This window comes from Muscardinus avellanarius (genome assembly GCF_963383645.1).
Source record: "Muscardinus avellanarius genome assembly, chromosome: 12".
Lineage (NCBI taxonomy): Eukaryota > Metazoa > Chordata > Mammalia > Rodentia > Gliridae > Muscardinus > Muscardinus avellanarius.
In genome coordinates this window covers 13,819,960-13,838,816 of record NC_137798.1, presented here as the reverse complement: position 1 = coordinate 13,838,816, position 18,857 = coordinate 13,819,960, and the positions used below count along the sequence as shown (strand labels likewise).

Below are 18,857 nucleotides of genomic sequence, written 5' to 3'. Positions count from 1 at the left end.
CTGCAAGTGGCAGTGGTAGCTGGGCAGGGACAGCTGTCCCCACTCGGCGGCCCAGGAGTGCAGCCCGTGAGGGCATGGGGCTTGGGGGGAAGCATCTTCCTCCCGCTCATCCCAGGTCTGAAGGCCCAAGGCTGCTCCGTAAGGCCAGCTGGGCCTCCGTGGGCCGACTTCCCAGTCCCAGGCAACACAGGGACCACAGCAGCCCGGCCTGCTCCACAAATAACAAAGTCTGGTTTCTTGAACGCTCGGAGAAAAGCCTCTTCTCCCAGGCAGTGCTGCTCCTCCCAGAACAGTCTAGGACTTTGGTCCCTGTCTCGGTCCTCCCCATCCTGCATCCCCCTTTTCTGACTCAGCATCAGCGTGTTGAGAAGATGTTTGCTAAGCACCAGTGTTCCAGGGCAGCCCTGTGGGAGGGCTGCTGGCCTTGCAGGGGGACGGCAGCTCCTGGGCACCATCGCCTCACCCTCTCTTTACAGATAATCTGCCAGCAGCTTTGCAATGAACTGTAATAATGCAGAAACCCGATGCTCCCTCTGGGTAGTTAGCAAAGTACCAAATCTCTAATTGCCACTCGGGTCTCCCAGGGAAGCGTAAGGGGCACCAGCTACCCCAACCTCCGCTTGCTGTCCCGACTCCAGGCTCAGTGGGAGCAGAGGAGCTGAGCAGGGGCAGCAAGTCATTTTACCTCCACTTTAGCACCACACCTGCCTTATCCAGGCGGACATGGCAACAGTCTCACTACTTCATCAAGAAGGCCGTGGAGAAGCCAGGCACGGTGGGCACGCTTGGAATCCCAGCACTCGGGAGGCTGAGACCGGAGGATCATGATTCGCAGACAGCCTCAGCTACTTAGGCCCTCTGCAACTCAGTGAGACCCTGTTTCAAAATAAAGACTAAAAAAAATAGAGCTGGAGGTGTAGCTAAGAGGTAGAACGCTGTAGAACTGCAAAATAAATAAATAAATGAATATAAAAAAGGCTGTGGCGTGATCACAACAGACACCCCCCCACCCCCAGTGAGCAGTGTGCTGGGTAAGTGCCTGTGGAACCCTCCCTCCTCACCGTGGGGCCATGGACAAGCTGTAGACCTTCACAAGCCATGGCTGGCTTATCTGAAAATGGCTAATCACAGCCCCATCTCAAAGGGTTGTCATAAAGATTGAGTGATTCTTTTGATTTATTTACTTATTTTGGGTACTGGGAGCTGAACGTAGGGGCATTCTCCCTTCAAGCTACACCCCCGGGCCTATTTTATTTTTTATTTTGAAACAGGGTCTTGCTAGGTCGCTGAGGCTGGCTGCAAACCTGCGATCCTCCTGTCTCAGCCTCACAAGCACTGGGATTGCTAGCGTGCGCCACAACGCCCAGTAAGTGAGGGATTCTTTACTCACCGGTGCACATAACTGAGGCAAAGACCCAGCACTGTCCGTACTTCACGGGCTGCCCGCCCGTGGCCGACCACTGCCTCAGGATGGCCACGCTGCCGGTCCACTCCAGCGGACTGACGCCCTGGGAGTAGTCCTCGCCCCAGTTCCCCTGCAGCACGCCGCAGTCATCGTTGCTGTTGATCTGCAAGGGACAGGCGCAGGTGGGCTTGCACGCGCAGGTGGGCTTGCACGCGCAGGTGGGCTTGCACGCGCAGTGCCAGGAGCTCAGTCCCCAGGAAGGGCGGAGCCCGTGCTTACCATGGCGCTCACCACCCTGCACACGTACACTGCGTCGCTGCGCTGGGAGCAGTCTTTGGACGGGTTCTTTAAGAAGTAGAGGTTTTTGTTCAGGATCTCGAAGCAAATATCTATGATGTCCTCTTCAAACTTTCAAGGCATTTCCAGAGGGAAAGGAAAAGAGCAAAAATGTCTAGATTTTGGTTTTTTGGTATATATATATATATATATATATATATATATATATTACTGGAGCTCACACCCAGAAGCATTCTGCTTCTGGCTGCACTCCCAGCTCCTCTTTTTTGTGGTACCAGGAATGGAACTCAGGGGCTTTTCTACCTCCGGGCTACAACCTCAGCCCTATTTTATACTTTATTTGGAAACAGGTCTCACTAAGTTGCTGAGAGCCTCACTAAGTAGCCGAGGCTGGCTTCGAACCTGTGCGATCCTCCTGTCTCAGCCTCCCAAGCACTGGGATCACAAGCGTGCGCCACCACGCCTGGCCACCCAGATCCCCCTTTTAAATTTTGTTTTGTTTTGAAACAGGATCTGGCTAGGTTGCTGAGTCTTGCTAATTTGCTGATGCTGGGGCCCGGATGTAGCTCAGTGGCAAAGCGCCTGCTTTGCAGGTGCAGTGCTTTGTTTTGATCCCTGGTTCCAAAAAGACAAAAAAAGAATCCCTAATTTGCTGAAGCTGGTCTCCAACTGTGAGCCTCCCATCTCAGCCTCCCAAGTACCAAGATTACAAGCCTGTACCACCACATCCAGCAAGGGCCTAGAATTTTGAAATGTCAGGTTACTAACAGACTTTTAGGGGGTGGTGTGTATGTGGTGGGGAGGTGGGAGCTAAATATGAGACAAGATCTTGCCTTTTTAGCCAGGCGTGGTGGCGCATGCTTGTAATCGCAGCATTCAGGAGGCTGAGACTGGAGGATCGGGGTTTGCGGCCAGCCTCAGCTACTTAGTGAGGCCCTCCGCAACTCAGTGAGACCCTGTTTCAAAATAAAGAATAAAAAATTGGGCAGGGGTGTAGCTCAGAGATCAAATGCCTCTGGATTCCATCCCATACCTGCAAAAAAAGAAAAAAATCTTGCCTTTGACAAGCTTATAAATCCAATAGGGAACATATTGGAGTTGGAATTCAGAAAAGCTAAATTGCACGGCTCCAATTGAAAATGTGAAGAGAATTCAGAAAGCCAGAGAGCCTGTCGGCTGAAGAAATCAGAGAAGGCGTTGGAGCCGATTGATTTAGAAGGATGGGTAGACCGGAAAAGAGGAAAGGAGCAATATTACCTGAGGTCTCTGAGCGCGGGAGGTCTGGAGGACTTAGGTGGTCTATCTGGAGGACTTGTGGGAGTAGAAAATACAGGTAGGCAGTGTGCATGAGGGGAAGATGGTGGAGCGTCTTGAAATCAGGGAGAGGCGCTCAGAGCCCACCCTGTGAAAGCCGGGAAGACCAGTGCAGACCCGTGACACACAGTGACAACTTGCGCGTGTGATGGACGGCACAACCTTTTGGCTGCCAAATGCACTACCATCCATCTCAGTTTTGAAAAATTTCACAGCTGAAGAATGGGGAAATGTGACCTTCCTCAGGAAGGCACCCTCTTTCTCCCTCTGGCCCCCCTGGAGTTTGTACACAGGACTAGGGTGACAGCCAGAGGAAAGGAGAAGCCACACCCGTCATGGTTGGTGGGTAGAAGTAGGAAAGGTTTCCAGAGCCAAAGTCCCCTCTGTACAGTGACTGAATATTTGATATTTTTAAAGGATTGCTGTTTGGTTTTCAGTTTTGATTATGTATTATGGTTAAGCTTTCAGAATCATTTTTTGGAGGTATATTTGGAAGTGTTCCTGGATTAAGTGAAATGTATCTGTAATTTGCTTTTTAAAAAAAGCCAGTGGTTGCCGGGCGTGGTGGCGCACGCTTGTAATCCCCGTGCTTGGGAGGCAGAAACAGGAGGATCACGCAGGTTCGAAGCCAGCCGCGCGCGCTGGCTTAGGAGACCCTGTTTCCAAATATAAAATGTAAAAAGAGGTCTGGGAGTGTAGCCCGGAGGTAGAAGGGCTTCCAGGAACCCCAGTACCACCAAAAAAAATAAAATAAAAATAAAAATAAAAATAAAAAAGCCAGCGGTAGCCAGGTGTGATGGTGCAGCTTGTAATCCCAGCATTCAGGATGCATTCAGGAGAATCGTGGTTCATGGCCAGCCTCAGCTACTTAGTGAGGCCCTTCACAACTCAGTGAGACCCGGTTTCAAAATAAAGAATAAAAAAAACAGGGCAGGGGGTATAGCTCGTAGGTAGAATGCCCCTGGGTTCCATCCCCAGACATACACACACACACACACACACACACACACACACACACACACACATCCAGGGGCGAGGAGGGGAACTAAGAGGTATAGATCACGGATGGGCACGCCTTTTCAACCCTGGAAGATTGTAGGTTTCATCTCGACACCTCAGCTCTGCTAATGTAGCGCAAAAAAATACCCCAGACAAAATGCAAATGGACAAACATTCCAATAAAATGTCACTGGGACTTTGGACACAAAAATTTGAACAGCATATAATTTGCAATGTCACTAAATATTTTTCTTTTCTTTTCTTTTTTTTTTTTTTTTTTTTTTTTGGTGGTACTGGGGTTCCTGGAAGCCCTTCTACCTCCGGGCTACACTCCCAGACCTATTTTATATTTTTGAAACAGGGTCTCTTACGCCAGCGCGGCTGGCTTCGAACCTGCGCGATCCTCCTGTTTCTGCCTCCCAAGCGCGGGGATTACAAGCATGCGCCACCACGCCCGGCTCTTTTTTTTTTTTTTTTTTTCAGTACTGGGATGGAACCCAGGGGCATTCTGCCTCCAAGCTACACCCCCAGCCCTATTTTTTTATTCCTTATTTTGAAACAGGGTCTAACTGAGTTGCAAGGGGCCTCACTAAGTAGCTGAGGCTGTCCATGAACCACGATCCTGTCTCAGCCTCCCAAATGCTGGATTACAGGTGTGCGCCACAACACCCGGCTAATACTTTTCTTTTGAAATTCTTTTCAACTATTTTAAAATATGAAAATCATTCTTCACTTGCAGGCTATACAAAACAGGCTATTGCTTGCAGGTCGTAGGACAGATGAGGAAGACTCCCCACAATGGGTCACCATGGGAGCTGAGAGCTGCGCTCACAAAGGCGCCTTACAGTCAGTCACCTGTCTACTTTGCTTATGTTTAAAGCTTTTGTAATAAAACATAAAGGTGAAAAAGGAAAGGCATCCTCCCTTCCCTTCCCCTCCCCTTGGGCGGGAAGCTGGCCCAGCACCTTACACTGCCTTTTGCTAGCCATCCTTTGTGAACTGACAGATGTTCAGTGACCGGCCCCAAGCTGCCCACCCCAGGGGATCCTATTACCTGCCCGTAGTTCCAGGCCCAGGAGGTGATGAAACTTTCATGACCCTTGTAAACAAAGCCGTAGTCCCTCATGACGTACTCCTCCAGCAGGATTTCACTGGGCAGGTACACATCATCCTCTGAGCAGTCAAGAAGTGGAGAGGGCCAACCCCAAACCAAAGCCAAAAACAGAAACAGCAACTCAATTCAAAAGCAGTAATGACAATGTAGCCTGGAGCAGGAGGTGCAGTCAGTGGGTTGATGGCAACAGAAATTAAGGCTGGACCCCCTTAAAAGTCTATGTAAGCCGGGCATGGTGGGCACGCTTGTGATCCCAGCATTCGGGAGGCTGAGACAGGAAGATCACGGTTCGCGGACAGCCTCAGCTACTTAGTGAGGCCCTCTGCAATTCAGTGAGACCCTGTTTCACAATAAAAAAGAATTAAAAACTTAAGGCTGAGCCAGGCGTGGTGGCGAACGCTTGTAATCCCAGCATTCGGGAGGCTGAGACCAGATGATCGTGGTTACCGTGTGGACAGCTCAGCTACTTAGCGAGGCCCTTCGCAACTCAGTGAGCCCTGTTTCAAAAATAAAAAGACGGAAAATAGGGCTGGGGGTATGGCTCGAAGGTATAATGCCCCTGGGTTCCATCCCCAGTACCGCAAAAGAAAAAAAAAAAAAAAGAAGTAAAATAAAATATAGATAGCAAACGTTACAAGTTTAGAGATTTTTTGGGGAAAAACAATGAAAATCACTCATTCCCACAACTCAGAGACACCCACTAGCTGCGTTGCAGTAAATTCTGTCTACTCTCTTTCTGTGTACATATCTTCAACATAATTAGGATCATATTGTATTCTCATTGCTAAACCTGTGGGGGGGGTGCTGGGGATTAAGCCCCGAGGTGTTCTACCATTGAGCGATATCCTCAGCCCTTTTTCTTTTTTCTTTTTCTTTTTCTTTATTTTTATTTTATTATTTATTTATTTATTTCTGCATGTCTGGAGATGGATCCCAGGGGTATTTTATCTCCTAGCTACACCCTCTGCCCTATTTTTTATTCTTTATTTTGAAACAGGGTCTCACTGAATTGCAAAGGGCCTCACTAAGTAACTGAGGCTGGCCGCGAACCGCAGTTCTCCTGTCTCAGCCTCCCAAATGCTGGGATTGCAAGCGTGCGCCCCCTCGCCCGATTCTCTTTTTTATTTTGAAACAAGACCTCACCAACTTTTACAGGCTGGTCTGAAACGTGTGATTCCCATGTCTCAGCCTCCCAAGTCCTGGGATGACAGGTGTGCACCACCACATCTGGCACCTGTTTTTGCTTAACATGACACTATGAATATTTTGATCATGCCATAACAAATTCTTTGTAAAATGCTTTTTAGTGACAGCGCATGGTAATATATTGCATTGGTACGGATTGCAAATTAGCCCCCAGGCTTCCTCGGAAGCACACCTCCCAGAGCATTCCCAGCGGCTCAGGTGAGCATTCAACCCTGAGTGCGTCCTACCTGCACTCCATGGGTTAAAAAGCAGGATGAAAGTCCCCAGCAGGTAAGTCACGCCGGGACCCTGGCCCTGAGAGATCTCTATGTTGATCGTGTATGGGCCGATGACGGCATTGGCTGGTGTGAAAAGGGAGACCTGGAGAGAGCTGGAGTCCATGGTGAAGTCAGAAGCGCTCCAGGCATTCCCATGCTGGGTCTGGGTGAGTGCAAACGTGGCCCGGGTCCCCAGCGGCTCTGAGGGTTCAGGTCCTGGGAAGGAGAGAGTGAGCTCAATGGAAGCATCAAAAACCCACGTGCCATATGACAGGCTGAAGGTCTCCGCCTGGAAGGACCCTCATTTGCTCCCACCATTTGCTAATTTTGGTTTGAGGCTTTTACTACCACTGGACGTCTGTGAGCAAACTTAAGATCTCGGGGACTCTGTCTTTGTTATTTATTTATTTATGTATTTATTTATTTATTTTTGTGGTGCTAGAGATTAAACCCAGTGGGAATTCTACCCCTGAGTTACATTCCCAGCCTATTTTATTTTTTTAAATTTGGAAACAGGGTCTCACTCAATTGCTGAGAGCCTAAGTTGCTGAAATTGGACTTAAACCTGCAAACCTCCTGTCTCAGCCTCACGAGTACTGAGATTACAGGTGTTCAGCACTACTTGGGACTATTTTTATATGGGTAAAATGGGGATCACGCTAGTACCCACCTGGAAGCCTCTTACAGGGATTAAGTGGGGTCATGGGTAAAGTCGTGGCCATGTCTTCAGTTTGCTTAGCGGGCCGAGTCTTTCCTTACCAGGACTAGGGTACAGAATATGAGGGTTCCAGGAGAAGAGAGGAGAGAGAACTCAGAGAGGAGAGGCAGGGTGCTACGGGGACTTGCTAACGTCTTCATTTTGAGGGAGCGCTCTGAGCCTGGGAGCGGGGCGGGCTCACCGGTCTCGGCCACGAAGGTGATGTGGTCTGTCTGGGGCTGGAAGGGCCTGTTGAAGCCCAGCTGGAGGCTGAAGTGCTGGCCGCGGCGCACGATGAGCCGTGTCAGGCCCATCTCCTGTGTGTGGTGTCTCTTGTTGTTCCTGAAGCTCTGCAGATCAACCCATCTGAGCTCCAAGGCTGCCGTAGGGAAGCGGAGGGGTGAGGTTGGGGCCCGCGGCCGCCAGGCTCAGGGCTCCAAAGCTTCTCAGGCATTTGTGGGGGGCCTCGCTCTGACTCAGCCAAGATTCCTGATTGGTTCTTAGCCTTTCGGTCTCTCTGCACCCTAATCTCATGACTCCACCCCACAGGGCAGGTCAGCAGGCCCTGGCCGGAGAGGGGGGCAGATCTCAGTCCTCATAACCTCTGCATCTGCACCCAGAGCCACGGTGCTGGAGGACTGGGGTCCCAGGAAGCAACATGATTCCAGATAACTGGAAGTTGCTCTGTTATTCTGCTGATATAAGAATAAACATATTAGAATTTTGTATGAATGAAGTCAGTGGGCTGACTGGGGACTGAGACCTTAATTATAGGACAAGTCCCTTTTTTTTTTTGCGGTACTGAGCATCTGAGCATGGAACCCAGGGGCATTTTACCTCCAAGTTACACCCCCAGCCCTATTATTTTATTCTTTATTTTGAAACAGGGTCTCACTGAGCTGCAAAGGGCTCACTAAGTAGCTGAGGCTGGCTACAAACCGCGATCTTTGGGTCTCAGCCTCCCGGATGCTGGGATTGCAAGCGTGCCCACCACGCCCGGCCCAAGTCCCTTCTTCAGGAGACTGGAGCAACACAGCTAGCTCCAAGTCACTCTGGTCACTCTTGGCAAGTTGCTTGTGAGACCTCAAGCAAGTCACTAAGTATCCCTGACATCAGTGTCCTCGTGTGAGAAAATGGGGAGACAACCAATTATATTCTACGTGGGCGTTAGTTAAGGGAGCGCCTGGAGAAGCTTAGCATCACGCGGGGTGTGGAGTAAGCCCTCGGTAACTATCAGCTACTCTCGGTAGTAATGACGGCAGCTTCAGGTTACATTGTTTTGCTGTTTTTGCTGGCAATGTTTGTATTGCATCAAATTATCCCAGTGTTCCTCAACAGGAGAAATTTTGTCCCCTGGAGGACATCTGGGAATGTCTGTTGTCATGACTGTGAAGAGAGGCTGCTACTGGCGTCGAGTGGGTAGAGGCCAGACGTGCTGTTTAATGGTGTCCTAGAGGGAAACGTCATGTGTATTCTTGCTCCAGGCACTTTTTTTTTTTTTTTTTGTATTTTGCATTTTGAGCTGCTACATAGGTTATTCATGGATTTCCATCTCTCCTATCTGAACTTTTAAAATCCTAATCCCTAGCCGGTGTGAGGGTACATGCTTGTAATCCCAGGACCTGGGAGGCTGAGACAGGAGGATCACAGGTTCATGGCCAGCCTCAGTAACTTAGTGAGGCCCTCAGCAACTTAGTGAGACCCTGTTTCAAAATAAACAATAAAATAGGGCTGAGGGTGTAGCTCAGAGATAGAATGCCCCCCCAAAAAATCCTAATTCTTTCACCCAACACTACCTTGCCATCTGCAGATTGTCTACTCTGTCTTGCAAGCACTGATAGCAAGATAGTTCTAAGCATCAGAGCTTAAGTCAGGAGGCCACTGGAGCACCCGCAGAGTGTCCTCCAGGTTAACACTGACCTCGTAAGAACTACTCTTTGGGTCTGGTTGTTCAACGATCTGTGTCTACAACTAATTCTCTGAACAAAGTATTTGAATTAGGTGCTTTAAAAGTTGCATCAAAGTCTAAATCAAATCCAGCTTTCACATTTTCGTCTTCTTACAAGTTTGTCCAATGTCTGACTGGAAGACCCAGACGCAGAATGTTCCCAAAGGACCCGGACCCCCTCCTGCTAGGGAGCGACCTTTCCTCTGAGGTAGGTTCAGCAAAGCGAATGACTGAATCAAACAGTACAAAGCTTTTAAGCTTCTTGATGCAGATTGGGCACTTACATAGGTATGCCATTCAGGTAAACATCTAAGACAGATGCCTTTCAGTTATTTAATAGCTTTTTTTTAAACTAGGGATTGATAAGCCAGGTGTGGTGGCGCACGCTTGTCATCCCAGCATTCGGGAGGCTGAGACAGGAGGATCGCGTTCGCGGACAGCCTCAGCTACTTAGTGAGGCCCTGTGCAACTCAGTGAGACCCTGTTTCAAAATAAGGAATAAAAAATAGGGCAGGGGGTGTAGCTCAGAGGTCAAATGCCCCTGGGTTCCATCCCCAGACCCCCCCCCCCCCACACACACACACACACACACAAATGTAAACTAGGGATTGAACCTAGGAGCATTCTACCACTGATGCCCCCAGTCCTGTTCATTTTTTTTTTAAACAAGTTGAGTTCTTTTTAGGTTGTTGAGGTGAGTCTGGCCTCAAACCTGAAATTCTCCTACCTCAGTCTCTCAAGTACTGAATTATAGGTGTGCGCCACCATGCCCAGTGTTAACAGCTTTTTTAAAATTTCAGGTCCAAGCCATTAATAGTTGTGAAATAAAATAAAAAAATATGACCAATATTAAGAAAAATAAAATACAAAATATCACAATGCCTCACACATGGGAAGAGCAAAGATTATATATATATATATTTTGGTGGTACTGGGGTTCCTGGAAGCCCTTCTACCTCCGGGCTACACTCCCAGACCTATTTTTTATATTTTTATTTGGAAACAGGGTCTCTTAAGCCAGCGCGTCTGGCTTCGAACCTGCGCAATCCTCCTGTCTCCGCCTCCCAAGCGCGGGGATTACAAGCGTGCGCCACCACGCCCGGCTATAGAGCAAAGATAATTTTATGTGTAGCTGGGTCATAATGTAAACTGTAGGTCATGGTCAAAAGTTTGAAAGCAAGCTGGGCATGGAGGCGCACACTTGTAATCCCAGTACTTGGGAAGCTGAGATAGGAGGATTGCGGGTTCAAGGACAGCCTCAGCAAGTAGTGAGGCTCTCATTAACCTAAAGAGACCCTGTTTCAAAATAAAACTAATATGGGGCTGAAAGTGTCGCTTGGAGGCAGAATGCTCCTGGGTTCAATCCCTAGTACCAAACAAACAAACAAAACAAACAAAAAATTGAAAGCAATTGGCCTACACCTTTTTGAAAATTAGTTGCATCTCATTTGTTGCTAAAAATTTCATACCAGGACCACTTCCAGGTATGAAAGGCTGTGTTTACCTCCTAGAGGCCTGCCACCCCGACATTTATATCCGAAAGAGGCAGGGATGCGCGTATGGGAGACTGCATATGTCCTGCACAGGGGGGGCTGGGGCCTTTCCTGGCTGCTGGCCATGCTGGAGCAGAGTTACTAAAGGCAGCCACCTCCTCAGTGTTCTCTTCATCGAGGCTTGTCTCATTTTAGGAAGGGAGGAGGAGGAGGAGGAGGAGGAGGAGGAGGAGGAGGAGGAGGAGGAGGCGGCAAGATGTCTTCCTCTCTATGCACAAGGTTGCCTCGCACAGAGAAAATGTATTCTCCATCGAACTCTTAAGTTCCTTTTTTATTCCACTCTGTAATTGTGCACTGCGCTCGCTGAGAGGCTGCTCATGTCAAGGAGACAAAGACTTAAGAGAATAAAAGAAAGGGCTTTCAAGAGAGCTGGAAAAGAAAGCCAAGGAGATCAGGAAGAGACTCAACAATGCAGGAAATCGAGCAGAGTCAACCGGCAGGAACACGTCAGCACCCGCAAGGCCTGGCCTGGCCAAGGTCCCTGGGAGCCAGTGCCATGAGTAAGAGACGAGGCAAGCCCGACACAGACTCCTGGCGCTAGTTTGACTAACAAACACAAACACAAGAGGATAAAAAGATCTTTTTTTTTTTTTTTGGTGCTGAGGATGGAACCCAGGGGAATTCTACCTCTGAGCTACACCCTCAGCCCTATTTTTTATTTTGAAACAGGGTCTCACTGAGCTGTAGAGGGCCTCACAGGTTGCCGAGGCTGTCCTCAAACCGCGATCCCCCTGTCTCAGCCTCCCAAGTACTGGAATCACAAGCGTGCGCCACCACGCCCAGCTTGTTAAATCGGCTTTCTGCTGCAAAGACTTCTGAGAAGTGAAACTCCTTGTCTTCTGAGAAACCCAAACCTGAGACAGCCCTGCCCTCGTGCGTGGCTCCATTCCCGCGCCCAGCTCTTCCCTCCGGAAAGCCGCCACCTCCGAGTCTCCTTTGTCCACTGAACAGTTTCCCACCTCTCTCCTCACAACCACTCGCGATCACACCCTCTTTACTTTCTGCAGAGCATGAAATAGAGTCAAGACTCAGTTCTGCAGAGACCTCACTCATCTTGAACCTAAATTCGCCTGTGTCTAGAATGAAGCATGGGACCTACGATCAGAGAGCTATGTGACTGATGTCCACGGCCAGTCTCTGTTGAGATCATTTACGTGTCTGAAAAGGTTTGTGTTCTCATGACGACTCTGGGGTGCAGTATCACTAGTACTCCCGACTGGCAGGAAGGTGCTGGAAAGAGTTGGCAAAGCCGGGGGGGCTGGCTCCAGGGCTCAACTTCACAATCTCCCGCCTTCCCCGGTGGGTACACTGGGTACACAGTGCCGTTTGCTGAATGGACAGATCGTGTGGGTGTGAGGTTCAGTGAGTAATCTAGCAGAAAAGGCTAACAAAGGATTACTGATCATAATACACAAAAGCGTGCTGGGCACACGCCTGTCATCCCAGTACCCGGGAGGCTGAGACAGGATTGCAGATTTGAGGAGAGACTCAACAACTTTGCAAGACCCTGTTTTAAAATAAAAAATAAGCCAGGAGTGGTGGCGCACGCTTGTAATACCCGCGCTTGGGAGGCAGAGACAGGAGGATCGCGCAGGTTTGAAGCCAGCCGCGCGCGCTGGCTTAGGAGACCCTGTTTCCAAATAAAAATGTAAAAATAGGTCTGGGAGTGTAGCCCGGAGGTAGAAGGGCTTCCAGGAACTCCAGTACCACAAAATAAATAAATAAATAAAATAAAATAAAATAAAATAAAATAAAATAAATAAAAAGTAAAAAGGGCTGTGGGCATAGCTCAGAATTAGAATGCCCCTGGGTTCAATTCTTAGTACAAAAAAAAAAAAAAAAAGTGGCTGTAACTTTTCAGGAAACAGCCTTGCTATAATCACAGAAATGTAAACTAAAGCAACAATGAATAATGAGACCAAATTTTATCTACTCAAAAATGTTTAAACACTGGCCAGGCGTGGTGGCACACACTGGTAATCCTAGTACTTGGAGGCTGAGACAGGAGCATCATAGGTTCAAAGCCAGCCTCAGCAATTTAGTGAAGGCCTTCACAATTTAAAAAGAACCTATTTGTTTCCTTCCTTCCTTTCTTTTTTTTTTTTTTTTTTTTGCAGTACTGGGGTTTGAATCCAGGGGCATTCTACCTCCAAGCTACACTACCAGCCCCATTTTTTATTCTTTATTTAAACAGGGTCTCACTGAGTTGCAGAGGGCCTCACTAAGTAGCTGAGGCTGGCCTCGAACCACTATGCTCCTGTCTCAGCCTCCCAAGTGCTGGGATTCCAAGCATGCCCACCACGCCCGGCTCCAGCTTCTTTTCTTGTTTAACTCGTTATTACCATGGTCAGTTTGGGGCTTTTACAAATTCTCCACACTTTCCCCTTTCTTCTCTTTTATTATTTAATATCTATTAAATGATTATTATTGTTACTATTATTGTAGTACAAGCGATTGGACCCAGAGGCATTCTACCTCTGAGCTACACTCCCAGCCCTATATTTTAATTTTACTTTTTACTTTGAAACTGGGTCTCACTAAGTAGTGGAAAGCCTCACATGATTTCCAAGGCTGACCACAAACCTGCGATCCTCCCTTCTCAACTTCCCAAGTACTGGGATTATAGGTGTATGTCACCATGCCTGGCTTAATATTAATTAATTAAATGTACTAGGAATTGAACCCAGGGACTTCTACCTCTGAGCCCTATTTTATTTACTTATTTTTATTTACCTATCTATTTATTTTGTGATACCAGAGGTTGAACCCAGAGTCATTCTACCTTTGAGCTAACCCAGCCCTTTTCTTATTTTTTATGTATTTTTATTTTTTTGAAATGAGGTCTTGCTAGGTTGCTAAGAGTTTCACTAAGTTGCTGAGGCTGGTCTTGAACCTGCAATCATCCTTTCTTGGCCTCCCAAGTACTGGGCCTGTTTATTTTTTTATTTTAAAACAGGGTGTCTTTATTACTGTGACTTTGTAGTATAGTTTGAAGTCAGGTATTGTGATGCCTCCTGCATGTTTTTTGTTGCTGAGAACTACTTTTTTTTTCCAAATGAATTTAAGGACTGATTTTTCTATGTCTTGAGGAATAACCTTGGTAATTTAATGGGTGCTGCACTGAATCTGTAGTTAAAAACAGCATGGTAGTGGCCCCAAAACAGACACATAGACCAATGGAGCAGAATAGAAGACTCAGAAACAAATCCACACACAGCCAGTTGATTTTTGACAAAAAAGCCAAAAACATAAACTGGAAAAAAGATAGTCTGTTCAACAAATGGTGTTGGCAAAAGTGGTTAACCATAGGCAGAAAAATGGAAATAAACCCCAGTTTCTCACCCTGCACAAGAGTCAATTAAAGAGGGATCAAAGACTTGGAAATCAGACCTTGAAGAAAGATAGGTCCAACACTTCAACACATAGGCACATTAAAAACTTTCTCAACAAGACCCCAAAGGCACAAGAACCTGAAAGGTAGATTTGATGGGATACATTCAACTGAAGAGCTTCTGTACAGCAAAGGAAACAGTCAAGAACCTCAACAGAGAGCCGACAGAATGGGAGAAAATTTTTGCCAACTATTCCTCCTATAGAGGACTATTATCTAGAATATACAGAGAACTCAATAAAGTCAATGCTAAAACACAAATAACTCAATCAAAAACTGGGCAAGTGAACTAAATAGACACTTCACAAAAGAAGGAATTCAAATGGCCAATAAATGCATGAAAAATTGCTCAGCCTCATTAGCAATCAGAGAGATTCAAATTAAAACTACCCTGAGATCTCACCTAACTCCAACTAAATGGCAATCATTAAAAACAACAACAAAAATGCTGGCAAGGATGTGGGAACTCTGATACATGTTGGTGGGACTGAAAATTAGTGCAACCACTTTGGAAAACAGTATGGAGAATCCTCAGAAGAATGGGAACTAATCTACCATTTGATCCAGCAATACCACTGTTGGGTATCTACCCAAAATATAGGAAACCAAACTACCAAACTAATGCATGTGTATCTATGTTCATAGCCGCACAATTCACCATTGCCAAACTATGGAACCAGCCAAGATGTCCATCAACAGATGAATGGATTACAAAACTGTGGGATATGTACATAATGGAATTTTACTCAGCCATAAAGAACACAATTACATCATTTGCAGGGAAATGGATGGAACTTGAGGACATTATGCTAAGTGAGATTAGTCAGTCACAAAAGGTTAAGAATTGGATGCTCTCCCTAATATGTGGAAGCTAGGGAGAAAAAGGGACATAGGAGGAGCTCTAGACAAAAGAGGAGAAACCATAGAAGAGCAAATAAGGAGATGTAACTGGGAGTGATGGCATTCTACCTCTGAGCTATATCCCCAACCTTAATTTTATTCTTTATTTTGAAACAAGGTCTCACTAAGTTGTGGAGAGCCTCACTAAGTAGCTGAGGCTGTCCGTGAACCTGTGATCCTCCTGTCTCAGCCTCCCAAGTACTGAGATTACAAGCGTGCACCACCATGCCCAGCTTCTGTGCCTCTTTCAGTAAGCAAAGATAAAAATATGACTTAAATTTTCAAATCCAAATTTTGTAGCCAAAGGTTCAAAGGTCTCTACAGTGTGATACAAATATATCCCCAATCTTATCCCTCAAAAGCCCATAGAATAACTTTGCTTCATTCATATTGTGGCTTCAGAATAGATCACACCCAGCTCTGGACAGCCCCCGTCCCTTCCCGAATCTCTGTGTCTCTATCATACCAACAATTCAAGCAAAACAGCACCTGCCTCCTTTCTGAAATCCTTCCCAAGCATTTCAGGACATGGGAACTATCTTTGCACCTGCGCGGGTAGTTTTATGTGTAGCTAATGTTTGGTGAGTGATATTAAGCTCCAAGCTGTATATGCATTATCTCCTTCTATCCTTGTAACTACCCAATTTGAGATTATCAGCTCCATTTAACAGATGAGTAGAAAGATGTTCACTCAAGTTAAGTAACTCGTCACCTACCTAGCAAGTAGCAAAATTAGCATTAAAGTAGACAGCTAGCCGGGCGTGGTGGCGCACGCTTGTAATCCCTGCGCTTGTGAGGCAGAGACAGGAGGATCGCGCTGGTTCGGAGCCAGCCTCGCTGGCTTAAGAGACCCTGTTTCCACATAAAGTTAAAAAATAGGTCTGGGAGTGTAGCCCGTGGGAGTGTAGCCAGGAGGTAGAAGGGCTTCCAGGAACCCCAGTACCACCAAAAAAAAAAAAAAAAAAAAAAAAAAAAAAAAAAAAAAAGTAGACAGCTTGATTCCAGCACGTAGCTCTTAACTTGTGGATGATGGTACAGATATGCAGATTTTCAGGCCCTCCTCCCTAACCCTGCAAGAAACCATTGTGCTTTCTCTAAGTGAAAATGTAATAAAGAGACGAAGATGGGCTGCGCTGGTGAGAGAACTGGGCAGGCATGCCCCCAATTCGGGCTTCTCTGTCACCCCCAGGAGGTCCAGGTGAAGCCACAGCTCCGCCCAGCCTCCTCGTCTTTTTTTTTTTTGGTGGTACTGGGGTTCCTGGAAGCCCTTCTACCTCCGGGCTACACTCCCAGACCTATTTTTACATTTTTATTTGGAAACAGGGTCTCCTAAGCCAGGGCGCGCGGCTGGCTTCGAACCTGCGCGATCCTCCTGTCTCTGCCTCCCAAGTGCGGGGATTACAAGCGTGCGCCACCACGCCCGGCCTCAGCCTCCTCGTCTTAACATGCCAAATAGGCAGAGACCCCCAGGCACGCGTGTCAGGACAGAAACAGCCCCACAACTGGCCAGATCTGGCCCCGCTCTATAATTTCTTGGGCTCTGAACCACCTACTTTTTATTCAATCAGTTTCTATTACATTGTTTCCTTGAAACATTGCTTTTGCTTAATGGTGTCCACATGATCGACTGTTTGGTTATTTGCACTTGGTACTCAGCAGCTCCCAACGGCAAGAGAAAGGTGATCCTGGGTTGGCTGCACAGGTTAAAATATTAGGTCTTTTGTCTCACATGTGGCAAAGGGTTATTATTCATAATATATAAAAATGGCTATAAATATTAAGATAAGCTTGCTATATGCAGAAATTCAATCTAAAACAATAATGATCATATTTGATTCACCCAAACATATATATATATATATTTTTCTTTTTTCTTTTTTGCAGTACTGGGATGGAATCCAAGGGCATTCTACCTCCAAACTACACCCCCCAGCCCTACTTTTTTTTTTTTTAACATATATACTTTATTTATTTGCGGGTCTGGGGAGGGAACCCAGGGGCATCCTACATCTGAGCTATACCCCCTGCCCTATTTTTTATTCTTTATTTTGAAACTGGGTCTCACTGAGTTGCAGAGGGCCTCACTAAGTAGCTGAGGCTGTCCGCCAACAGCGATCCTCCTGTCTCATCCTCCGGAATGCTGGGATTACAAGCATGCGCCACCACGCCCGGCTCATATATACCTAATTTAATGCTCATATCTTTATAAACAGATAGTCACATACTCATTTTACAGGTGACAAAACTGAGGTCCAGAGATGTTCCTTTGTCTAAGGCCATGCAACTGAAAACTAAGAATTCAGGGATCTCCATTCAAACAGCCCTCTACTGAGCCAAACCTGGAGGCAACACAGATGTCCACAGCCGTGCATTCTGGGGGCTCTTCTGCAACCTGAGGGTTTTCTTTTCTTTTTCTTTTATTTTTTTCTTTTATTCTTTTAAATTTATTTATTTATTTTTATGTGGATCATATTGAAAATGACATACATTCAGACTGTGCTTGGTGCCCTCCCCCCCTTCCCGGTCCCCCTTCTCCCCTCAACAACGAGTGTCCAGGCTGACCAGGCTACATTCATCCTTATGCACATATTCGATGTAGCTCCTCCGTTAACCAACCTCAGCCTTCTTCCTCTCCTCCCTTCCATTCAGCTTTGCTGAGGTTTCCCCTCCATTATCTGGAGTCCTTCTAGTATTCCTAATACCCCCTAGTTTGGGCATACTAGAGAAATCAAATGTCCCTTCTCTTTCTGTGCTTGGCTGATCTCCCCCAGCTCTATTTTTTATTCTTTATTTTGAAAACAGTTTTCACTAAGGTGCAGAGGGCCTAAGTAGCTGAGGCTGGCCATGAACCTGTGATCCTCCTGTCTCAGCCTCCCAAATACTGGGATCACAAACAAGCATTCACCACCACACCTAGCCATTCAAACGTATTTTGTTTTTTCAAACATATTTTAAAGGATAACAGTAACTTTGTTTTTTTTTTTTTTTTTTGGTGGTACTGGGGTTCCTGGAAGCCCTTCTACCTCCGGGATACACTCCCACGGGCTACACTCCCAGACCTATTTTTTAACCTTTTTCATTTGGAAACAGGGTCTCCTAAACCAGCGCGCGCGGCTGGCTTCCGCTGGCTTCGAACCTGCGCGATCCTCCTGTCTCCGCCTCCCAAGCGCGGGGATTACAAGCGTGCGCCACCACGCCCGGCCCAAGGATAACAGTAACTTTGTTGAGAGCATATGGAACTGGACCGTCTCATACACTGATGGTGGGAGTATACATTTATATAGACATTTCAGAGAAAAGTTGTTTGATATCCATTAAAAATTAAAAGTGGGGACGTGATGCACGCTTGTGATCTCCATACTTGGGAGGCTGAGACAGGAGACTCGCAGGTGTCCGGCCAGCCTCGGCTACTTAGTGAGACCTTGTTTCCAAATAAAGAGTAAAAAAAGTAGGACTGGGGGTAGGGCTTAGAGGTAGAATGCCCCTGGTTTAACCCCCAGTACCACAAAAGTTTAAAAATTAAAAGTGGGCCAGGTGTGGTGTTGCATACCTGTAGTCTTAATTCTTGGGAGACTGAGATAGGAGGATCACAAGTTCACGGCCCACCTCAGCTATTTAATGAGGCCATGTTTCAAAATAAAATATGCCTGGGGGTGTATCTTGGAGGTAGAATGCCCCTGGGTTCAACCTCCAGTAATACCTCAAAAAAAAACCTTTAAAGTGGTTATTGCTTTTGCTCCTATAGTTGATCTTTTAGAAATATTTTATGTAAAATA

General features: G+C 46.8%; 1 protein-coding gene across 1 annotated transcript in view; it reads right to left on the bottom strand.

The window, feature by feature from the left end:
- The window catches only part of TGM7 (transglutaminase 7), a gene marked incomplete at both ends in the record, with an annotated part of 53,866 nt that overhangs the window by 15,146 nt on the left and 19,863 nt on the right, over positions 1–18,857 (bottom strand). Inside the window, 6 exons of the mRNA XM_080707037.1 lie at positions 1,391–1,568; positions 1,685–1,813; positions 5,070–5,188; positions 6,563–6,808; positions 7,492–7,668; positions 11,645–11,791. Of these exons, the coding sequence (XP_080563163.1) occupies positions 1,391–1,568; positions 1,685–1,813; positions 5,070–5,188; positions 6,563–6,808; positions 7,492–7,668; positions 11,645–11,791 (996 nt within the window). The remainder of the gene's footprint in view (positions 1–1,390; positions 1,569–1,684; positions 1,814–5,069; positions 5,189–6,562; positions 6,809–7,491; positions 7,669–11,644; positions 11,792–18,857) is intronic.